Source organism: Mixia osmundae (assembly GCF_000708205.1).
Source record: "Mixia osmundae IAM 14324 unplaced genomic scaffold scaffold_7, whole genome shotgun sequence".
Lineage (NCBI taxonomy): Eukaryota > Fungi > Basidiomycota > Mixiomycetes > Mixiales > Mixiaceae > Mixia > Mixia osmundae.
In genome coordinates this window covers 95,729-117,230 of record NW_014575557.1, presented here as the reverse complement: position 1 = coordinate 117,230, position 21,502 = coordinate 95,729, and the positions used below count along the sequence as shown (strand labels likewise).

The window sequence follows — 21,502 nt, the reverse complement described above, 5'->3', positions numbered from 1 at the left end:
GGCAAAAGCAAATGCATCAATGCATGGGCATGCTTTATACAATGGCCAGCGGCGCTGCTAATGCACAGACAGCGAGCGCACGCACAGCGATGTAATGTGTTTATGAGTGCATGAGCGCTGTAACGGCGCAAAACCGGCAGGGCAAAGTGCATGGCATGCAAGTCTCTACTGGCTCGGTAGCGATAAACGACCTTCTTGTCGCAATTCGCTCACGAGTCCTTCCAATACTGATAGATAGGCAAAGACGAATTGCCCGCTATTGGCAATCATAGACATGCGCTGTAGTCGCAGCTCGTCGACAGCTGCTCGTATCGGATCCGATCGACAGAGCGGCGGTGTCTGCCGCGATGGCGAGTCGAGCGAAAGGGCGGCTACTGCTGGTACAAAGCCCTGACTACTCCGCTGACTGGCTCGTCTGGCCATGAGCTGAGATTGTCCGGTTCCCATCTGCGGAAGATCGATATCCATCTTGCTGGGCGAGAGCATCGGGTTCGAGCCTTGTCGCTCACGACGCATCAAGTCGAGCAAAGCATCGACAACGATATAAGCTGCGAAGCATGTCAGCTCGTATTTTCGATCGAGCGATTTCAGACGTACTGCCGGTTCGGCCGACACCAGCAGAGCAATGTGCAAGAACGGGCGGACGCTCATCACTTTCGTCAATGCCGTTCTCGCGCAGCACTGCTTCCTCTGCCGCGTTCACTTCCTTGACGAGCTCGACCAGCTCTCTCGCTTCGGGCGGCACATCGAAATCTGGCCAAGCAATATACTGGATATGTCGAAGATACCGGGGTGGCGTGCCAGGCGGATCATTGACGTTTCTAAGTGCGATCTTGCGTCGAATCGTTACATCTTCGGAGGTGCCGGCTTCCTTGTCAACTGCGAGCGAGCCGAAGAAACTGTCGCCCGTCTTGGCGACAAGAGGATCTGGACAGGATTGCTCAACTATATCGACGAGAATGTCGTCATACTGTCCAGATTTGAAGTAATTCCCGCACTTGGCTCTGCCGGCTTCGACGAGATGCGTGAGCATGACGATGACGCTGACCTTCTCTTGCCAGACGAGTTGCCAGAAGTGTGCAAAGGTGCTGTCGAGCGGTCCTTGCGTTGCGATGTAAGACTTTGTCGAAGCTCGCAGGCGCACGTGAGACGCGTTGATATAATCGCAATCGCGCGTCTTGCCCCCCGCAAGGCGAACTCGTGCATGATCATACTGTCCGTTGCTATGTCAGAGCAAATGCAAAATCCCCCAAGGCCACGCACAGGAAATATGTTCTTGTATCGGTTGAGATGGCCTTTCTCGACGCCGGCAGCTATACTGAGGGGATGTGACTCTTCGGCCTCAGACGAGCTCTCGTCGCTGACCGGTCGAAGGCCGCTCGTGCTGGCATGCCAATCCATGACGGCCTGTAGACGTCGCTGCTCGGCTTGCTCGATCTCGAAAAATTCTGTCGCGAGCTTCCGTGCTCGTGCAGTCGGTGAAAGCTGCACGAGGTTCGACAGGAATGGCGGCAGATGTGTTGTGACTGCAGGCGTTACATAAGCTGCTGGCAGCTCGACCGGATTCAGATGTGCCAGCGAACGCTCGAGCGACAGACTCTGCAGGAGAAAGTCAGATCACATCAGTGATGAGAGTGACCGCCGAGCGAACCTCTGCATTCTGCCTGATATTGTCAAAGAAGGGATTGCAAGTCTGCTTGCGGCCTGTTCGCTGGCCGTCGGCGGCAGATCTCGCGCCAGACTGCTGGCTATCCTGAGCTGTGCCTGCAGTTTGAGCGCCATGCTGATAGGACGCTGTAGACGTAGACTCAAACGCAGAACTCGGCAGCGCGTGACATCGAATCACAGGCGATGATTTCATAGTACTATCAGGATCTTCTGCCGCAGGTGACATGTCGCTGTCTTCCTCTAGGGTGCCAAGTTCGAAGCAAGCCGACAAATCTCTCCCCGCGCCGGTCTTGAACGCTGCCTCTTGCATAGCTGACCAGCCTCCCTCGACATATCTGAGTTCGCCGGCAAAGCCGTGGCGTTCGAACTTTGACAAGATGCTGATAACGGTGGAATCTTGTAAGTCCTGGTCGTAGCAGACAACCTTGCCTTGCTTCTGCGCAACAAACGCGAGAAAGCGTTGTTTAGCAGTCTTTGAAACGATCGTCTCTGCTACTCTATTGACATCGTAGATCGGTCGACGTAGCAAGGTCGTAGGCACGCAGATATTGATGGATCCCTTTATCCTGCCTGCCGGGGAAGAGAAAGCAGTCCTGGACCGCAGATCGAGCAGGAGTACATCATCAGATTCGAGCAGGGCAGGCAGATCACGACTGGCGACAGTCTGCATCCTCGCTGAGGGTGACAGGGCTGTTCCCGGTCGCGAGACGGGCGCGCGTTTGCTGGGCATGCCAGCCGAATGCGACGAGACCGATAGAGCTGACGATACAGACGAGCTGGGCGACAATGTCTTTCTGTCTTTGCCTCTGGCGCCCAGTGATAGCTGCGAGAAGGAAGAACCCGAACTGCGACCAGTCGAGCTACTGCTAGTACTCGGGACAGGCGAAGGCGACAAGCTAGACAGCAGCTCGAAAGGCGAATCTGATCTGACGGGTGCATACGCATTAGGAATCTCTGTAGGTTGCGCATGGTCTTGTGGAGAGGCAGTGACGGTGGATGTCGAGCTCTGGCTGAAGAAAGGCGGCCGTTCGTGTTCACGACTGCTTGTGACAGAGGTCCTGCCGGAAGAAGAGACACTCTGCCTCATGCTTGGCGCTGGCATGCGAGAAGATGACCAATTGAACTCTTTTCCTGCGCCTGTGAGAGGTCCACGCGGCGTCATGTTGCTAGCAGGCGGCAGCGCGAAGCCCTTACTGGCCATGATTGCTGCTGCAAAGGCAGAGTGCTGCGCAGACGGGCTTGAATCATCAGCGATACCAGAAGGCGCGCCTGCAGTCGAATTGACAGAGTTCTGCGTAGAGACCGAGCGCGAAGGCATCATGCTTGGGCCCCTGCTGGTGGGCAGACCGAAGACATCCATGGGATTCGCAGTATTCCTCGCCAATGGGCTTGTTGGCTTCGCGGTCACTGTGTTGCCACTTGGACTTATGACGCCGAAGAAGCCATTCTTTTCAGCGATTCTGGGCGATGGGGCTGAAAAGTAGGTGGCGAGTGATCCATCTCGCTCGAATTGGTCTCTCTTCGACCTGCTCGGTGATCTGGGAGACGCAGGTGATAGGCCGCCCGGCGAGTTGGGCGACCTCGTCCTGCTCGTTGTCGTCGTCATGCTCAGATCGAGTGACGAGTCGAATATTGCTAGATGTAGAGATGACTAGGTAGACTGACTCTGCATGATGGCAGGTCGTACTCAGACGGTGCTCTGCTTGCCAACGATCGTACGCTGATCGCTGACTGGCAGATGCAAGGCGTACGGGTCGGTCAAGTGAGTTTCAACACGTACAGTCAGCCGTGCCTTTCCGTGCTGTTTACCGGGTCGGACCCCGAGCCGCACGGCGTCAGGATGTCGTCAGCACGCGTGCTGGTATGGCGATACGACAGTCTTGATATGTCTGCGCGATGGAGTCCTCGTGAGCACGTCGCAATGGTGTCGTTGCCAGCGAACAACTTTGTCAGGGGCCAGGTGGCCTAGACTGGGCCTTTGTCAAAACTTTTTACACCGATGACATAATTAAAAACTGACACGACATCAGTATCTGATGACCCGGAAACAGAAGGAAGGTACGCAGTGGTGGTACGAAGAGCAATGCAATCTGTCATGATCAAGCGTCTAGCCTTTACAACCGATCCATCCGCCACATGTGAGAATCTATACGGACTACATTGACGCTTGCGTGTGCCACGTATGACACATTCAGCTCATCATGATAGTCCTCGTTGGCCTGTACAGATTCGATTCGACCTGAACACCATTGGGGATGTCGCTCGATTCTGCTCGCCACACAGCCTCGTCGTTGTCCTTTGCAACGCCAGTGAGAACGTGTCGGTTGATGAGACGCGCTTTTGCCAACCCGGGGTCGATGGACAGCGCTATCCTCTCGTCAAGGCAGTGTGCTGCTTGCCGCCATGGCTCCAAGTCGAGCAAGCAGTAAAGACCCTCAAAGATGACGATACGATGTTGTGACAGGATGTCAATATCGTCTGGCTTGGGATCTTTGAGCTCGTGTGAGAAAGATGGCGCTTGCATGATCACTCTGGCGGACTCATCCGGAGAATCTGCATCGTGCGATCTAAGCGTCTCGACGAAGGAGACAAAACTCGCGGCATCGAACGTCCAGGAGGCACCCCGACGGTCATGAGCATTCTTGGGGTCGTCAAACGTGTCGAGCATCGCCCTCGTGTAGTGCCTGCCGTATTCGCTCGTCACTGTGCAATCCTTGAAGCAGGCAGGGCCAGGACGGACCAGCCATCTAGGCCGACGAGGACGGCAGTCCCGCTGTTGTGGATCGCATTGATCTTATTGACCACAGCGAGTGCGAGCGTCGATTTGCCGGAAGCAGGGACGCCTGCTATACCTACGAGCAGCCGCTTGCCATGCTGTTGCTTCAAGCGGTCCACAAGGATAGCCGATAGGTCATCTACACTGGACATCGCATGGAACGCCTCGGCCAGTGTCGATAGAGACCGCGACTGTGCCGTAGACACCGCAAGGTAGCCGAGCATGCCGCAAGAGCTGCTGTCAGCGAGTCCGGTCTATTGTCTCGTCGGTCTGTATCGTCTGCTCACCGACGCATCGCTCTGGAGGCCCATCTGGTGAGCACTCACTCGAGCTGTGCGGCTATATTCAGCTCACTTGAGTTGGCCAGGCAAAAGACGAGCACTTCAGCCAAGCAGGGCGCTCTCATTGCTGCTCTATGGGTCAGCCTCGTGTGGACCTCGACATGCGAGCGTGTCTTGCTGACCGTCATGGCTGGCAGTTCATCGCTACCATCCCTTTCAACAGGCTGTACTGCCGATTCTTCATGAAGCGCAACTTGCTCTTCAAGTACGAAGATGATTCCAAATGGCTCGGCGTCAACATTCTCACCTATGCCTCTCTCATGATGGGCTTGGGCGTAAGTCTGTTCTGCCGTCAGTGATGAAGAGCTGATGCATCGCGAGCGAGCAGCAAGCGTCAATGATTCTCGAGTTCTACATTGCGAAACAGCTCAAGGCCGCTCGGGTGCATGCCTACGATGCCACAGTGGCCAGTCGTGGCAAGGATGCATCCTTCTGGCAGCCCTATGTCGAAGAGTGGAAGGAGCCACCTATCGACCGTGCCCGACGCGCTGCGCAGAAGAGCTCCTTCTACTCGCGGCTCTCCAGTCCGCTCATCCGCATCTTCATCACAAAGAGTGCGTCAGTTGATACCGTACTCGTGGTCTTGCTGACATGAGGGGCCAGTCTTGCTTCATCCGCTCAACTTTGTGCCCTTTCTGGGCATCATCATCGGCGCCGTTCTCAAGAGCCTCACGCTGGCACGTACACTTCATCAGCCCTATTTCCTCGCGAAGAAGATGTCCGCCTTTGAGCAGGAGCTCTTCATCACGGAGCGAATCTACGAGTATCGTGCTTTCGGCTTCGTGGCGGCTGTGCTCGAGCGCTTGCCCATCGTGGGCATCGTACTCAGTATCTCCAACCGTATCGGGGCAGCCATGATGGCACACGACCTCGAGAAACGCCAAGCTGCCTTTAGGTCCGGCAAGCTCAAGCCGACGAAGGTGTATGTGAGCAAGACAGCGCAGATCGAGGAATCTGGCCTTCCGGACGAGTTCGCAGGCCAGTTTCCGAGGAAGAAGGCACCCATCAAGCTTGACGCGTCCGAGCAAGCGAGAGTCAACAAAGCGGCCGCTGGCACAATACTCGATTCATGACATGGCTTGCAACAACAGACTTACAAGCGCACCCTCTACAGCTGCCGGTTGCTCGCTCGGACAGATGGATCAGTAATGCCAGTCCTGATCGGCAACAGAGGAGAGTTCGCCGGTGTAGTAGTACTGCAGTCGTCTCGTCAGGGCTCCACCATAGCCTTGCAAGCCCTTTGCGCCGAATTGGCAGAGCAAGACGGACACGACGAGGAAGATGACGTCTATGATCAGCAAATCAAGTCAGCTCTATGTCCGCCGGACCATGATCGATATCGGCGGCTTACGGACGAGCGTGATCTCCCACTGCAAACAAACGAGTCAGATACGCCCGGCGCAGCTCTTGAGCGGATGACATACACTTTCTAGGAGGCTAAAAGGCAGTAGGCCTGTCCAGCATAGCCAAGCTCTGTCTAGCCTGTCCTGCAGACGTTTCCGGACGTAAGAGATGGAGCTATTGCTCTGCCTCCACGGCTCTCTCGTATTGCGCCAAGGGTCGTTCGTGCGCTGTCGTGACGCGCCAGAGGTGCGATCGATAGGCTTCACAGTCTTGTCTGCCTTGGTGATTGTCATAGTTGACATTGCTTATTGAGCTTAGCAGCAGAGTGGGCAATCGAATCTTGGCGACAGAACTCGATTCCGCGAGGTGGCGTCTCTCACGACGATCTACAGCCCAAGCCTTGGGACTGGGACAGCGCGCGTCATCGACGCTACACTCGCTTGAGCCTGTCTGTCCCTGACACGCGCCGACTACCCTTCCCTTCTTGACCTCTCAGCCCACTCGCTCTTGATACTTCACGATGAAACGCATTGCCTCGACGCGTCGGCAGAGCCTCCTCGGTGACATTGACGACGCAGACCTTGAGTCGAGAAAAAGTCTGCGCGCACAGCCTGCAAGAGCTTGTGCCCTCTCGGAGCAGACATCTCTCGCTTTGTTGTGAGGCAGCCTGACTCCGTGCCATGGTCAAAGGCACGGCTGGGCGGGTGTCGAGCGAGGGGCAAGACAAACGAGTGATAGCGGGCAATGGACTTTCGCCGGCCGGGGACAGCTGGGCGGGCCGCATCCCTTCCAGTTTACCCAGGCGAGTGATGGAGACGATCATCATACACGCGATCACAGATGATCCGGCTGCTCGGATGCTCTTTCTCGCTCAGCTAGGACCACAATGGCACCAAGCAGCTCTTTCGGCCGTCTATGGCCACCTCACCCTCGTCGACGACGACTCCATCTTCCTCTTAGCAGGAGCCAGGGGCTTTACAGAGACAAGCCCTGCGTCGGGCCCGGGAGGGATCAGCTGTCCCGTGAGGACACTCCTCCTGACCGACCGCGATCGTCTGTTCGGTCCTTGCACGAGAAAATACGCAGAGGCAGTCAGACACCTCACGGTACTGCCTGCAAGCCCTAATCCATCCTCTGATGAAGATGTCCAGCAAACAGTAGCTCGCCTGCCCTCGTCGCTAGAGGAGAATACTCTCTTCCACCTGATGTCTGCTCTCACGAACCTGCAAGTACTCGAATGGAAGGCCAAGCGCACGCTGCCTCGCTCGATGGGAGTCGTCATCAAGGGCCTACGCAAGCTAGAGAGGATCGTGGTCGACGGTCACGCGGATCCGGGTGCCCCTTTGCTAGGCGATAGCAGACGACGATGGGACTGTCCACAGATCCTGCAGCTCTCGTCCGACAAACTCACCCAGATTGTCGTCTCTGATCTCTCACTCGAGGGTGTACGGAATCTGGGCCGTGCGATTGCAGATCTACCGGGTCTGCTGCACCTCAAAGTCATCGCATCGCCCTTTCTCGACGATCAATTCTTTACCGATGTGGGCACATACTCAAAACGTCTACAGACGTTCAAGATCATCAGAATGTCAGGTACGAAGGTGACCGACAAGGGTCTCAAGTCCCTGCTCGATGCTACCTTGTCGCTCACCCACCTCGAGCTGACCGAATTTGAAGGCGAGGAAGATGTGGTCAGCTGGGCTAAAGCTGATACTGCGCCACTCCACAGGCCGGCTGACGCGCAAGGCTTGGACACACTGTCAGCTGCCGGCATCTATGATGTCCTTGGTCATACGGTTCGCGGAAGATGGACATCATCATAGCTGGACACCAGATCATCTCGACTCGCTCGACGCGCTCTTTGGACCGACTCAACCTTCATTGGGTGAATTCGTGATCGAGCGCGTCATTCCCATCGAAGCACTCACGTCAGGTCAACACGAAGAGATACCTTGCGAGGAAGTCGTCAGGCCACGGGCAATCCCCTCTGCGCTGGTTCAAGCACTCTCTAGAGATACGCGATCAATCAGGACGCTCATTCTCGACTTCTTCAGCTGCTCATTCGATCAGGCTAGAATCATCCTCGAGAGCTGCTCTGTCGCAACTCATATCTCGCTCATGATTGATCTGCCCATCGACAAGTTTGTGAGTAGCTTCACCTCCTCGGCCGGACACTATTGAAAACGCGAGCACGTCACAGATTGCTCAAGCTCTGGGGCTGAGTAGCGACTTACGAGCCTTACGGCTCAGTGTCAGTCCCTCAGCATTATCACTGCTCCAGCTCAAGCCGACGACGACAACGCTTTGGACGACACACATGCCGGCCACGCCTGCAGCTTCGCCGGAGCGCAAGCTTGCGCAAGCGAGCACAGATCGGCTGAGCAAGATGCCTGCGATCGACACGCCTCCAACTTCGCCATCTCGCGCTCTCAACGATATCAGCCACGCAAAGTCAGCCTCGCTCACTTCGCCCATCAACATCGATATCATGCCGAGCCAGAAAGATCTCAAGCGGATCAAGAAGCGCGCTACCGAGCTCGAGATGCTCGAGTGGTACGGCCGAGGCGGTATGGGACGATGGGTGTTTGTGACCACGACCGCAAAGGGCAAGCTCAAGAAGACAGAGATTGTCACGGAGGCAGCCAACCTGCCCGTCGTCATTGAGGAGCGCGGTTACACTCTGGAAGCAAGCCACGGTCTACCTTTGGCCGATCAGCGATATGTCCTTTGCGAAAAGCTAGGCCTTTTCCGCGAATCAAGCCTCGTGACCGAGGAAGCGGAAGAAGGAGAGGACACAGCCGAAGAGACAGAAGAGTGGCCTGCTCTCCCTGTATCCAGCGCGAGTACGTCGACGGCGGTCGCAGCTGCACAGACGGCCAGGCGATTTTCCTATGCTGAGCATCTGTCCGATAAAGCATCGCCTAGCGTCCTCTGGCCGTCGCCACTATCGCCAAAGCAATCCGCGCAGACGATTGGGCGAGGCGCTGAGGTTACTCGTCCTGATCAGACGCCTCGGCGCAACAGCGAGAGTGCGCTCAGCCCCAATGCCGCAAAATCGGAGCGGAAGATAGTCTACAGTGCAAAACACGACTCGTCCCATGCAACTGCACAAGGTCACACCGTCGTTGGCTGGTCCGTCAAATCTCGCGGCGGCAAGAAACATCGGAAGACGAATAAAGATGCCAAGCGCGACGCTCCCAGCAAGGAAGCTAAGCCGGCAGCAAAGCAATAGACAGTACTTTAAACGAGCAACAACAAAACAACAGAGATAGCGCAACTAGTCTTGCCACTTTGGCTTGTGTATCCACTGTGGAGTCTCGTTCAATGCAGTCTGGCCGAACTGGAGATGATCGTACCTGCAGACCAAATGTCTGGAAGCCTTGCTGCTCCGCAAGGCGATAGTAATGAGCGGCCTTCTTGAGATCCTTGGGGCAGCCTTTGCCAAATTGGTAGCAATAACCGAGCTGTACGAATATTAGTTGAGATGCACGCATGTGATGCCCGACGTACTTCTTGCTGAGCATCGGCGTCCCCAAGCTTTGCCGCGAGCTCAAAATACTTGAGCGCTCTCTTCTTATCTTTCTTCGTTCCCCATCCTCTGAGCATACATTGTGCAAGCTCTACAGACTGTGTCAGTGAGGATGATGCGATGAGCTCGTAGGACGTACCATAGACAGCAAGGACGAGCTCTGCCTGTTACTCACATCGCATCAGCACTCAGAGCGGATAGTTGGATGCGATATACCTTGTTGATTTGCGGCGGTGTCTTCCCGTGTGCGATGTCGTCAGGATGTTGGACCGCATATTCGAGATTGTCGACGACGCTCTCTGCCGCACGCTTGATAAAGGCAAAACCCGTGCTTTGATTTTGCTGCACGCCCCAACCATGTCGAAGTGCGAGACCCCACATGAGCATGCCTGTGCCACAGCCGCCTTGCAAGCTGGCACTGCGCTCGAAATACAAAGCAGAGCGAGGCAAGTCGCCCCGCTCGTGAAAGTCGATACCGAGCTGCAAGCAATGTATAGGATCTTGCGTGTTGAGCTGCGGCGGATCTGCTTTACCTCTTTGCGTTTGCGGTACAGACGAGATCAAAGTCGCCTTGGTCTTTGCAAAGGTTGACGACTGAACGGGAACAGGATGGAACGAATCAGTGCTGCAAGCAGAATGCACAGGCGACGGAGGAGACATCTGATTGCTGGCCAAACGCGACTGCGATGGCCTGGCAGACGAGAGATGCGAAGCATCGTGGTCAGTGAAAGGACCTGACGGCAATGGCGGCGTTTGCGCGTTGAGGAAAGGCGACGTGTTAATCTGGGGTGATTCACCAACGGTCGAGGGTGACTGCGATCGCGATAAATTCTGACGGGAGCTCGAGCGAGGCGGGGTCTGAGAGTGCGCAGCGCGTTGGCGAGACTCCTCCGTGCGCAATGGCCTGACTTCCCCCAAGGAATCTGGCATCGCAGGCTGATTTGGCCAGTGCTTCGGCTTTGTCTCGCGGGCTTCAGTGGCGCTTAAAGCTTGCTGATAGTAGTCATCTGGAGATCCTAACTGGGGATCGGGTATATGAGAGAGTGTGATCCGCGGCGGATCGATTGGCGTTCGAGGTACTTGCAAAGGTGACGAATCGGATGGTGAGGCTGCCCCTCTCGTATATCGGGTCTCGAGTCTGAGCTTCATGGACCGCATAGACAAACGACTTTTGAGAGATTCTTTCGGGCTCGTTGAGCCTGAAGACCTAGCAGAACGATTTGACTGACGGCGCTGGAGCTTTGCTGGCCCAGGAGGAGAGATAGGCGCAGGGTCGTCCAAATGCAGATTGTTCGCAGCCGCGGTGATGTTACGCATTGGACGAGAGAAATTGCGGCCACCTAGGGATGACAAAGTATGAGAGCGATGTCGTGTGGCGATCGACGTGGGGCGGGCGTCCGACGGCTGCCAGACAAGATCGCCGATGGTCGATATAGCTGATGTGGGTCGTTCTTGCTGGATGGACAGACCAAGATAGCCGGCAGTGTGTACTGGCCTACTGTTTTGCTCTTCACTGCTGCGAGCAAGCGCATCTGACGCAGTTGATCGATAGTCGCTGTCCGGAGAGCATGGTGCCATTTCACCAGACGTGCGACCATCTTCCGCCAAGCCCTGCGATCATGTGAGCGTGCGCCGTGAATGCCCGCTGCTCAAAGTTTTGGACTGACCTGGTATTTGAACGGATTTTGATCGAGCACGGCCGTGCCGGAGCTGCTGTACTTTGTCGCATGCGTTCTCTGTGATGCATCACGAGCTAGCGAGCTTAAAGCTAGGCCTGGATGGCCGTGCAGCGGTCTGACAAGTGTCGCATCATGCTGTAGGCTGTCGACAGGCGAAAGCGTGCTGGACACGTGATCGACGAGGGATTCCGATTCTGTCTGATTGGTTGCATACGACAGTCGGAAAGCATCGGTGAGTCTGGTTCCGTTGGCGGACAGCATGTGATTGCTCGACTCGGACGGCCCTCGCTTGTGAGCGTTCGCTGAGCCGGCGTATGGCAGTCGAGCAGGCGGAAGGCCTGGCTCGTCCGATCGTAAGGAGCGAGCGATGTCATTGGCAGAAGCAGATGCCTTGAGACTCGATACCGAGTAGACCGAAGAGCCGTGACTTGAAGTGTGTCTATGCTGCGCTCGCGTTGGCGGTACTGGCCTCGTCGAGTACGAGTCTTGCGGGCCGCTATCATAGTGGTGCTGCTCGTCATGGGGGTACCGCCCATTGTGCAGTTCTGCCTCATCAGAGCGGTATGATGTAGATCCTTGCACATGACCAGAGAGGTAAGAGAGCCCATCCTGCTGTTGATCTGCGGGAGTCGCGTGCGTCATCTGCTCGTCCTGCTGCCTTTTGCGTATGGTTTCGCGCGTGCTGGCTGCCGTTCGCTGGCTCGAGTGCGCGAGCTGAGCAAGCGGCGATCTTGCTTGGACGGCTTCCGGATCCCGGGGCGCATAAGGAACCGCAGGCGCTTGTCTTGGCGGGACGATCGGCCTACCATGAGCGTTCGATTGGCCGCCGACAGTGCGGGAGGATTGTCTAGACTGATTGTTATCACGCTGCTGGCTCTCAGGATGAGCTTGGGCAGGGGAGCCGGTGGGTATACAAGGCTGAATCTGCGGGAGGTAGTACTGTTCTTGCTGTTGGCGCTCGTCTTGCTCGCGAGGTTGCTCAGGGTCTCGCGCGATGTAGTCATCGACGGAGGGTGGCTCAGTGAAGTAGTAGGAGAGGCCGACGCTCCTTGAGTGACCCTCTCTGACTTCATTCGTCTGTAAGAGCGGGCTGTTGGCCTCGACGGTCGCGTTGACATGCTGAGGCGCATTTTGGCGTCGTTTGGTGAGCTTTCTCCTCTGTGATCCAGCGGAGATGGGACGTGCATCTGAGGCGGGAGGATCATTCTTGTAGCCTCTTTCACGATAGAAGCCTTTGTTGGTCTCAGGCGGGTGTGCAGGATGAGGACTCGGCGTAGCGCGCGTGAATGAGCTTGTGTGAGAGTCCGCAAGTCTGCGCTGACTTCCTGGCGCTTGTGCTAGACTGAACGAAGCGCGGGGATCGATTTGGGGGACATAGTCGATACTTGGCATGCTGGCGCTTGCTCTGCAGGCTTGCTCGTTGCCGCCAAAGGCAGGGCCTGCAGGGCAGTCGTCCTGAGCCGCTCGTGTTCCGATCTGTCTGCTTCTCGCGTGCTCGGATGCTCACGTCGACTGCTCTGCAGCACGCGATAGCTCTTGGAGGCTCTTCAAGTCTGTCATGGCGCCCCAGATTGATGCCAACTTGGCCTTTGCGAGTGTGTTCGACGTTCGACGCGCCAAGCGACGAGAGCGACTGGACTGACGAGAACAGCTCAAGGCCAGCATCTCATGGCCGCACAGAAGCGTCGAAGGGCGTCAACATCGTCTGCAGCATCACCTCCTGGGGTAGCCACGCCAGCTATGACCGAGGTGAAGCCAGGCGTGGTGCCCAAGATCACTTTCAAAGCCTCGAGCTTGTACGGTGCCCAGACGGGCTCAGGCCAGAGTGCACCCGCTTCTCCCGGCAAGAAGCAGACGGCCGTCACGTCGAGCATCAGGGCGGCGCTGCTCGACATCGTAGACAAGTTGAGCAATCTCAGAAATCGCAATGGCCGCAACCTCGGGGGACCGTTCAAAGATCTGCCGACTGCCGTCGAAGCGCCTCAGTACTATGACGTGATCAGGCACCCGCGCTCGCTGAGACAGATCAAGCAAGCTGTCAAAGAGAATCTCTACTCGGCAGCAGAGGAAGCCTATGTCGACATGCGCCTCGTCTGGCGAAACGCGCAGACATACAACAACCACTCTTCGACGATTGCAAAGGACGCAGACCGTCTTCAGGTGCGTCCTGACGATCTACAAGCCTCGATAGTGGCTCACAAGAGCGAGCAGGCGGAGCAAGACACGCTCTGGGCTGACCGTGTGGCTACAGGAGAGCTGCCCGTCATCGTAGCAGACATGTCAGACTTGCTCAACCCTTCGGCAGTCATCGACAACATGCGCGCTGCCGGGCCCGCTAGAATATACCCATCAGACGAAGAAGAGGATTCGGCAGGCGATGAAGACGATGGCGAGGCGGATGACCGTAACTCTCGCCGCGACAGGGAATCTGAAGATAGACGGGATGGTGACGGAGACGAGGACGAGTCGATGCTGCAAGACCAGGAAGAAAAGGACGTCAAGCGATCTGAGCGTAAAGCGAGAGAGCAGAATGCAAAGATCTGGGATTCCGAGACGGGATGGATGACAAATCATGCAGAGGCAAACCGGCCTGGGTATCAGAAAGAGATCCTCTCGTCTATTCTCGATAAAGTCATGACTTTCGAGCACCCGGCGTAAGCTTCGTCGTAGTCCTTTTATCATGTCTCAATGCCAGCGCAGGACAAATCGTCGATTGGCACGCTGCATGCTCACACTGAGCGAAGAAGCTCGAGCGCATCCTCTCGTCAAAGGCCACCACCAGACAATCGATCTCAACATTATCTCTGTCAGTTTTTTGCTCTCTTTCTGACTCGCCTGCTCACTCTTCTACAGGCCCGACTCAAGGCAGGCTCCTATTCGACTGCTGACCATTTCGATCGTGACATGACCAATGCCTTCGCAACGGCGCGGAAATGGATATCGCCCAAAGACAGATTAGCCTATGGCGACACGCTATATCTACAGGCATGTGCATCGTGCTTGATCGTAGCGTCAGCTGAGCCGGCAACCGGTGCTGTAGCGAATCTATCAGGATTTATCCCGGGGTGACGGAACATCGAGACCCATCTCATACGAGCCCGCCGATCTTGCTACACTGCCCGTCGCGCCTGGCACCTCGCGCGAGGTCATGCAAGCAGCGGAGAACGGCAATAAGGTGCTTTACAAAGATCGCCAAGGTTTACATGGTATCAACTATAAAGGCAATACTTACGCTGCAGGTCCGTCCTGCCTGTGCATCCATGGAGAGATATCATTGCTGACGCTTTGGCAGGCGAATGGGTGCTTCTGCATAATCCACTCTATTCTCATTTGCCTATCGTGGCGCAGATCTTCAAGATGTTCGTCGATCGCCGCTCGTCTCGCAGAGTGCTCGAGCTCTGCTATTACTATCGACCAGAGGAGACGGTTCATGCGCCCAATCGCGTCTTCCTTGCAGACGAAGTCTTCAAGACGTCGACCTTTTTCAATATCAACATCGAAGACGTGCTCGGGCGCTGCATGGTCATGTTCCTGACTCGCTATATCAGAGGCCGTCTGCAGGCTCCCTTGTGGACGCCAGACATACCCTTGTACGTTTGCGAGCACCGATACAAAGACGACAAAGAGCATACCTTCAAGAAAATAAAGAGTTGGGCGTCTTGCGTCTGCGAGGAAGCGCGCAAGGTGGATCTCGTCTATCAGACCGATCCGCCGGTCTCCGTGCGCAGGGTTGCGTCTCCCTTTCTGAGCGGAGTAGAAGGTCCCGGCCATCTCGGCGCGGCCGATCCTAGCGAAGAGGAAGATCAGTTGAGATACTATGCACCAGTGGACAAGACTGGCGCGCCCCGGCTGCCGCCCCCAATGATTGGTCCATCGACACCCTCTGATCAAGGGATCGCTGGCCCGTCAACTAATCGGCCGAAGAAATATCGAACGAAGCGAACGATCGAGCGAGAACTGCTGGAACAGCAAGCGCGTGCCCGAGGAGACCTGCCTGCGACCCCGCAACCGCCGATGCAAAGCCCTCAGCCTCAGCCTCAACCTTCGCCGATGCCTACTAGCTTTGCAACCCAGCCATCCCTCTCGTCATCATATCCCAGCCCGCGTGCCATTGCGCCGCAGTATGCTATCACGCCACAGACGCCGCGAGCTCCCGAGCCTGTCGTCTCACCGGCAGACGCAACACCTTTGCCGGCGCCTCAGCCGGTCAAGACTGAGATCATCACAGACGCAGACAAGGCCGTAGCCGAAGATCGCTTCGCAGTCATGCCTGCTGAGTTGGGCAAGTCACTGCGTGTGCTTGTCCGCGGAGTGAAGCTGACAATCCGCTCAAGCAGCTTCGCTATTCCGAACAGATCCTTTCTCGGGCGATCTGATTTGGTACACGACTCCGGCCCAGATCAGAATACCTCCAAAGAGGCCGTTTCACTCTCTTGCGTATCTCGAGCACCTTGCGCGTCAGAGAGCCAAAAAGCAGTAGGTCTTGAGGCTGTACTATCGGATGCATTCGTAGAGCCCCAAGCCGAGCAGTATAGCGATAAGTCGGCCGGCGTTGAAAGTCATGAGACTGAGCATCAGAGAATATTGTAATAAGCCTTGCAGCACGGCTAGCATTGCCTGTGTTGCGCGCATACTCGGCGATCGCTTAGCGCCGAACCCGAGGGATCTCCTCTCATTCGCGATCACGGGCATTGATGGCCCTGCGTCGAAAGACGCGACGAGGGTGTTAAGTTGGCCGACAAAAGCAGACAGCATTGCCATGAGAAGCAAGCCTAGCGCCGCTATTGCAGTCGTGCCATTATTTGAAGGCGTCCAAGCTGCAAACCACAGAAGATCGCCAGAGCCGAAATGCAGGCTTCCCATTGGCATAATCGTACTCGCTGCCCTGCTGCTCTCGTCAGCTGCTAGTAATCGAGTTGTAGTTCTGAATGACGACGTCATGTTTTCGTTTGCGCCCATGTCCATCGCTATCTGGACGTCCGCCAAGCAGGCGAAGGCGAAAACGAGCCAGCGGAGGGACAAGTGTGGGAAGACTGTCTCGCGCACGGGCCCTGTCAGCATTGTAGGCCTGCGAAAGGCTCTTGCAGCATGTATGTCAGTGTACGAGACGGAAGAGCAAGGTCGAGCGAGGTTGTGTCAACATGTTTCTGCATATCGTACATCGTCGCGGCTCGTTAGATTGCTTCTGCGTGTTGCGCCTGCGCAAGTCGCGATTCAAGATTGCGCTACAGCCACATGTGAGACGATGCCACGAGGAAGTGAAAGGCACCCACGAGGGACTCTTCCTTGGCGACGAGCTCCTGTCGCTTCTCTGAGATCTCGCGCTGGACCTATCGTAAAGGACAAGGCAATGGTCAGTAGACATTGGAATTGAGCAGGGTCCAGCGTACCTTGAGCTCAATTTCGCGAAGCTTTTCCTCTTCTTTTCTGAGCTGCTCTTCTTTCAGGCGCACGCTCTGATTGGCGAGATCTTCGGGCAAGATGGAGGCGTCCAGGCCTGCACGCGAGCCGTCCTTGTTGACGCTCTCGCTGAGCTTCTCCGTTCGGTAGACCTCGTAGTGATGATCGTGCACTGTCTCCTTCTGCTCGTAAAGCCTCTCTATCAGCTGAGCCCGATAAAAGTAGTAAGAAGCAGCGTGCCAGCTCGGTCAGGTGCGTAGAGAGCAAGACGGTGCGGAGTCGCCCAAAGTCTGAATGCGAGGGGTCGTCTACATTGACGATGCCCCATGGGTATCGTCTGCCCCGGATCGTGTGGCCATGTGCCTGGAACTCATCCTCTGCGCCAACGATAGCGAAGGGCAACATCGCCTGACGGAGGCCTTCAGCGCTCTGAGCAGCGCACAGCTAATGGAACATACTCGAAGCTCGCTATTGTCCTGGATGACCTCCTCGTCATCTTCTTCGACATCGTAAGGAAAGTTGTAAATTGGAATATCGTAATGCTCGATGTCCTCCATGATCTGTTTGCAAGCCATCTTCAGAGTCGCTTCGGCATATGGAGGCGCAGACGGACTCGCTGTTTGAAAGCTCTCAGTTCGGTGACTGTGAGCGAGTCGGCTTTGCCAATGACGGGAATGACATTGACGCGCGGCGAGAGACGTCGCATGAGCTCAATGTCGATTTCTCGGAGTCTGAAGAAGCTTTCAGCTTGACGCATGACGCATTTACGTCAAGACGTACGCATGACCGGTAGGCGGGATGAAGTAGATGAGCGCATGGACGCGGTTATCTCTGAAGCGAGGGTTGCGCTTGATGCGCGATTCTTCGGCGAGAATGTCATCGTATTGTCGCTCAAGGTAGCCGACAATCTCCGAGAAGCTGTACCACTCTGTCAGCATGCGATGGGAGCAAGTGGCAGCCATCTTACGCGCTGCTGCCGTCGACAGCGTCGCCTGGTCGATTGCAGATGTAAGCTCGGGCGCGCAGATGTCGTTGGCCAGCTCACCGAAGCCTGGCGTATCGACGACGGTGAGCGAGATGCGCACGCCATCCTCCTCTAGCTCGACTTGAACAGGCTTGATGCGCACTTCGGGCTCCATGTGAGCAGTCTCTGGTGCTCCATTGATCTGGTGTTGGAGCACCTGTGCAGTCGTATTTGGCATCGCAAGGAGACGAGCATGATCCCGTCAGCTTTTCCAAAGCTTGTCACACGCTGAGACAAGCTTACGTCTGTCTCGCAGAGTGTGTTGACTGTGGAGGGCAGCATCATCAGCTCGGGCTGCTATGCACAGCTCAACGCATCGCATCCGTACCAAATGTGGTTCGACCTGTGCCAGAAGCACCTGTGCAGCAACTTGAGATCAGCATGACCGTGCTAGCGGGCTGCGAGTGGAGCTGCTCACCGACAACCATGATCGTGAAGGACAGGCCCTTCTTGACATTCTTGCGACGCGAGGATGGGACCGGCATCTGTGCAGCGTGGTCTGCTCACCCCCTGCGCATCAGCTGCCTGTGCTCGTGTACCAGCGTGGTACTCGCTCGTCACCACTCGATCGTTGCCTTGCGTACCGTCACCTCCTGAGCCGCCCGCGGTGCCCGTTGCGCTCGCGTTGCGTGAGACTCGGTGGAGAAGGCGGAGAAGCGCGTCGGCTGGATTATGAAGTCGACATTGCCGAGGTGTTCAGCCTTTCTGCATCAAAACTCGCAATGGCATCAGCAGCAGCAAGACTCTCCAACGTCACCGGACACCTCTCAGCCAGCTTTCCCACGGGTTCGTCGGCCTGCGAAAGACCTGCTCGATAGGCTGATGCGTCGGGGCATGCTGCAGGTCTCTTAGCCGGTGAAGTGGCCATCATCACGGGCGCGGCTCAAGGCATAGGACGATGTGCAGCCCTCATGTTCGCCAAAGAAGGTGCAAAGGTGGTCGTGTCCGATCTCGACGGTGAGAAGGCCCAAAAAGTTGTGGAGGAGATCAAGGCGAACGGCGGAGAGGCCATCGCTGTCGGAGGAGACGTGACCGCTGAAGATTTCCCAAAGAAGATCATCAAGACGACAGTGGACAAGTATGGCAAGATCAACCATCTCGTCACCAACGCTGGCTTCACCTACGACAAGATGTCACATACGATGACCGATGCTCAGTTCGAGCTGATGCTCAAAGTCCACAACACCGCACCTTTCCGTCTCATTCGTGAAGCTGCACCTTACTTCCGCATCAAGGATCACGCGAAGCGCGAGAACCGATCCATCACAAATGTCAGCTCGACATCTGGCTTGCACGGCAACGCAGGCCAAGTCAAGTAGGCTTTCTCTCCCCCTGCGCTACCCGAGTCAGACGCTGACGTGCACTCAAGCTATGCCGTAGCAAAGAGCGGCGTGCTAGGCCTGAGCAAGACGATTGCAAAAGAGTGGGGTCCCTTTGGCGTTCGATGCAACACCATCGCGTTTGGCTATGTACGAGGCCTGCCCTCGTCGACTTCAACGCTGACATTCGTCTTGTTCGCGTACAGATCTCGACTCGCTTGACGGCAGACAAAGGACTAGGCGCAGCTATCGAGGTCAACGGCGAAAAGGTTGCGCTAGGTATTCCCGGAGGAGCCTCAAGCGGACAAAATGACAGGACTTCTATGATTCCACTGCAAAGGCCAGGTGCGCCGGAGGAAGCCGCAGCTGGCATGCTCTTCCTAGCCAGTCCACTCGCTGCTTATGTTACCGGTCACTGCCTCGAAGTCACGGGAGGACGATAAAATGCATACGCTTGTTCGCACGAACGACTGAGTACATTAATGCTACACACTTTCTCTCTCTGGACATTGCGACATTGCAGACTTCGTGAGGATGCGGGTCAGGTGGTCGTGAGATCGAGGATCTCGGATTCCATGACGGCAGAGTATTTGGAGTGTTTTGCGCCCAACATGAGGGCCGTGAGAGCTTCCATGTGTGACATGTCCCTGTATGCTCTCAGCCTGACGTCCTTGGCTCCGACTCCGACGAGCAAAGTCTTGAGCAGGATCGTCTGAGCGATGGGCACGTCGCGATCCGCCCCTCCGTGCATGAGCAGGATCTTTCCGGGTAATTTGGCAGGATCGAGGACTTGCTTGGATCCGTATAGTAGATGCGAAGGTGATGCCATCAGACAGGCTGCATGTGACGGGCCGATAGCACGACGCATGGGTGAGAATTGCTCGATCTGTACTTTTGCTTCGTAGCGGATGTGCTTGATCACGTCCGCAATGCCAGACAACCTGTGATCATTGTCAACGCAGAACGTCTCGTAAGATGTGCAACGCACAAAATGAGACCCCGGATGTCGGGCACATCGGCAGACTCGCCCCAGATCTCGACGCGACGGATGCCAGCAGAGATCTCGATCTCGTCTTGGCTTCCGATGGACTCGTCGCCCACGCTGCCTACGCTCTCCGTCCGGTTTGCAGAGTTGAGCGTCTTCTGCTGATATGTACGTAGCCAGTACTCATCCCTCGATCGGACGACGGCTTCTTGCACGACCGTCAGAAGCGCCAAATGACTGCCCGACCCGTGGCCCATGAGGTAGATCTGCGAGTCATCGCTCGGATTCAGCATGCCCGTGCCAAAGAGAAGTCCAGACGTGCCTGATTGGGGTCACCGCCGTAATTGGTGATGTGCGCGCCGACCCACTCGAGCACACGTCGGATATCATGCACCATCTCTCTGCAAGATCCCTCGGGGTACAAGGTCTGAAAGTAGATCATCAGACGTCAGCACACGCGATCGCAAGAACAGAGAAGGTACTCGCGAGATCGGGGATGACGACGACGCGTCCCATTCGTCTGAGCTTGAGCGCAAGCTGAATGAACTGTCGCCTGTTGCCAAAAGTCCACATTGCAGACGGTATGAACACAATCACGGGTGATCTGACAGGCTGTGCACGACTCGACGAGGTATCGAGTGGAGCATCTGCTGCAGCAGCTTGCGAGGGTGCAATGTAAGCGCGGTAGACATCCAACCGTTTTCCTCTCCTGACGCTGGTCGATCTGCCGTTTTTGCCATGGTGATTGATATAGCTGATCTCTGCATCTATCTGGTCGTCTATGACAGGCGAGGAATAGAGAATGCCTTCTTTGACGATCTCTCTGGCTTCATGGCCGCCCATGACCATTATCCTTCTATATGCCCAGTCGAAGCTCAATTCGATCAGACCGAGTCTCAACCCGTCTCTTGCCCATCTGAGTATGGTACGGTCGATCTTGAGACAGCGCATGGGCGAGTAAGGCAAGTATGGCCATCGCCTTGTGGCAAGCGCGCCCCGACTCTTGCTCGATTTGACCCGGCTCGTTTCCGGGGAATCCGTCTGGGCGAGCATGAGGTAGGGCAGCCAGGCGATGCCAAAGGCGAGGAACAGCGTCAGGCCGAGCAGAGACGGCAGGGCGACGAAGCCCACAAAGGGTATGATCGACAGCAACGCCAGCACGGGCCATGCTGTTCGCGCAGGTCAGCTCGCCTGCCGCGATGCGAACGATCATGAGCTTGCCTATCACGCCAACGGGCACAAGGGCGAGCAGGGAGAGAGTCAGACTCAGAGTGGTATAGCGTCTTGTGAGATCCGAGCCACGAGAAAGAGCATAGCCGGAAGTCTTGCTCGGCTGAATCGTGCTGTCCTCATAGCGTCTAGGAATGCCGACGGTGGGCGAGTCGAGTACGCTGCTCGAGTCGTAGCTCTCGACCGATGAGGAGGTCATCATGGCAG

General features: G+C 56.2%; 9 protein-coding genes across 9 annotated transcripts; 4 read left to right on the top strand and 5 right to left on the bottom strand.

Annotated features, from left to right (window-relative positions):
* Positions 1-165: 165 nt before the first annotated feature.
* On the bottom strand, positions 166-4,997 carry L969DRAFT_99392 (uncharacterized protein; the record flags this gene model as incomplete). Its single annotated transcript, XM_014711348.1, has 8 exons — positions 4,908-4,997; positions 4,799-4,852; positions 4,409-4,743; positions 3,916-4,352; positions 1,652-3,303; positions 1,264-1,599; positions 598-1,213; positions 166-548 (listed from the first exon to the last, which is right to left on the bottom strand). Exons 3-8 carry the CDS (start codon positions 4,666-4,668, stop codon positions 166-168), a joined length of 3,684 nt encoding a protein of 1,227 aa, XP_014566834.1. The 5' UTR covers positions 4,669-4,743; positions 4,799-4,852; positions 4,908-4,997.
* On the top strand, positions 4,667-5,858 carry L969DRAFT_18258 (uncharacterized protein; the record flags this gene model as incomplete). The annotated part of the gene is made up of 5 exons (XM_014711262.1): positions 4,667-4,758; positions 4,812-4,863; positions 4,923-5,060; positions 5,114-5,339; positions 5,389-5,858. The coding sequence occupies 5 exons, from the start codon at positions 4,667-4,669 to the stop codon at positions 5,856-5,858; spliced, it is 978 nt and encodes a 325-aa protein (XP_014566748.1).
* A 69-nt stretch (positions 5,859-5,927) lies between these two features.
* Positions 5,928-6,422, bottom strand: L969DRAFT_95331 (uncharacterized protein; the record flags this gene model as incomplete). The annotated part of the gene is made up of 3 exons (XM_014711347.1): positions 5,928-6,073; positions 6,137-6,155; positions 6,210-6,422. The coding sequence occupies 3 exons, from the start codon at positions 6,420-6,422 to the stop codon at positions 5,928-5,930; spliced, it is 378 nt and encodes a 125-aa protein (XP_014566833.1).
* Positions 6,423-6,809: 387 nt separating this feature from the next.
* Positions 6,810-9,361, top strand: L969DRAFT_50829 (uncharacterized protein; the record flags this gene model as incomplete). The annotated part of the gene is given in 3 exon segments (XM_014711346.1): positions 6,810-7,817; positions 7,837-8,274; positions 8,330-9,361. 3 exon segments carry the CDS (start codon positions 6,810-6,812, stop codon positions 9,359-9,361), a joined length of 2,478 nt encoding a protein of 825 aa, XP_014566832.1.
* Positions 9,011-12,931, bottom strand: L969DRAFT_88670 (uncharacterized protein). The gene is made up of 6 exons (XM_014711345.1): positions 11,326-12,931; positions 9,875-11,269; positions 9,798-9,822; positions 9,640-9,749; positions 9,486-9,593; positions 9,011-9,436 (listed from the first exon to the last, which is right to left on the bottom strand). Exons 1-6 carry the CDS (start codon positions 12,727-12,729, stop codon positions 9,407-9,409), a joined length of 3,072 nt encoding a protein of 1,023 aa, XP_014566831.1. The 5' UTR covers positions 12,730-12,931; the 3' UTR covers positions 9,011-9,406.
* On the top strand, positions 12,602-15,948 carry L969DRAFT_88668 (uncharacterized protein). The gene is made up of 7 exons (XM_014711344.1): positions 12,602-13,497; positions 13,549-13,991; positions 14,038-14,143; positions 14,191-14,322; positions 14,378-14,576; positions 14,630-15,619; positions 15,675-15,948. The coding sequence occupies exons 1-7, from the start codon at positions 13,078-13,080 to the stop codon at positions 15,815-15,817; spliced, it is 2,433 nt and encodes an 810-aa protein (XP_014566830.1). The 5' UTR covers positions 12,602-13,077; the 3' UTR covers positions 15,818-15,948.
* Positions 15,949-16,486: 538 nt separating this feature from the next.
* Positions 16,487-18,391, bottom strand: L969DRAFT_88667 (uncharacterized protein). The gene is made up of 13 exons (XM_014711343.1): positions 18,316-18,391; positions 18,180-18,260; positions 18,090-18,119; positions 18,005-18,027; positions 17,783-17,918; positions 17,705-17,729; positions 17,518-17,655; positions 17,351-17,468; positions 17,196-17,297; positions 16,978-17,145; positions 16,728-16,919; positions 16,611-16,667; positions 16,487-16,562 (listed from the first exon to the last, which is right to left on the bottom strand). The coding sequence occupies exons 2-13, from the start codon at positions 18,244-18,246 to the stop codon at positions 16,512-16,514; spliced, it is 1,107 nt and encodes a 368-aa protein (XP_014566829.1). The 5' UTR covers positions 18,247-18,260; positions 18,316-18,391; the 3' UTR covers positions 16,487-16,511.
* A 92-nt stretch (positions 18,392-18,483) lies between these two features.
* On the top strand, positions 18,484-19,523 carry L969DRAFT_51108 (uncharacterized protein; the record flags this gene model as incomplete). Its single annotated transcript, XM_014711342.1, has 4 exons — positions 18,484-18,547; positions 18,605-19,076; positions 19,131-19,230; positions 19,287-19,523. 4 exons carry the CDS (start codon positions 18,484-18,486, stop codon positions 19,521-19,523), a joined length of 873 nt encoding a protein of 290 aa, XP_014566828.1.
* A 98-nt stretch (positions 19,524-19,621) lies between these two features.
* Positions 19,622-21,494, bottom strand: L969DRAFT_95325 (uncharacterized protein; the record flags this gene model as incomplete). The annotated part of the gene is made up of 5 exons (XM_014711341.1): positions 19,622-20,021; positions 20,069-20,331; positions 20,388-20,492; positions 20,552-21,234; positions 21,287-21,494. The coding sequence occupies 5 exons, from the start codon at positions 21,492-21,494 to the stop codon at positions 19,622-19,624; spliced, it is 1,659 nt and encodes a 552-aa protein (XP_014566827.1).
* Positions 21,495-21,502: the final 8 nt, after the last annotated feature.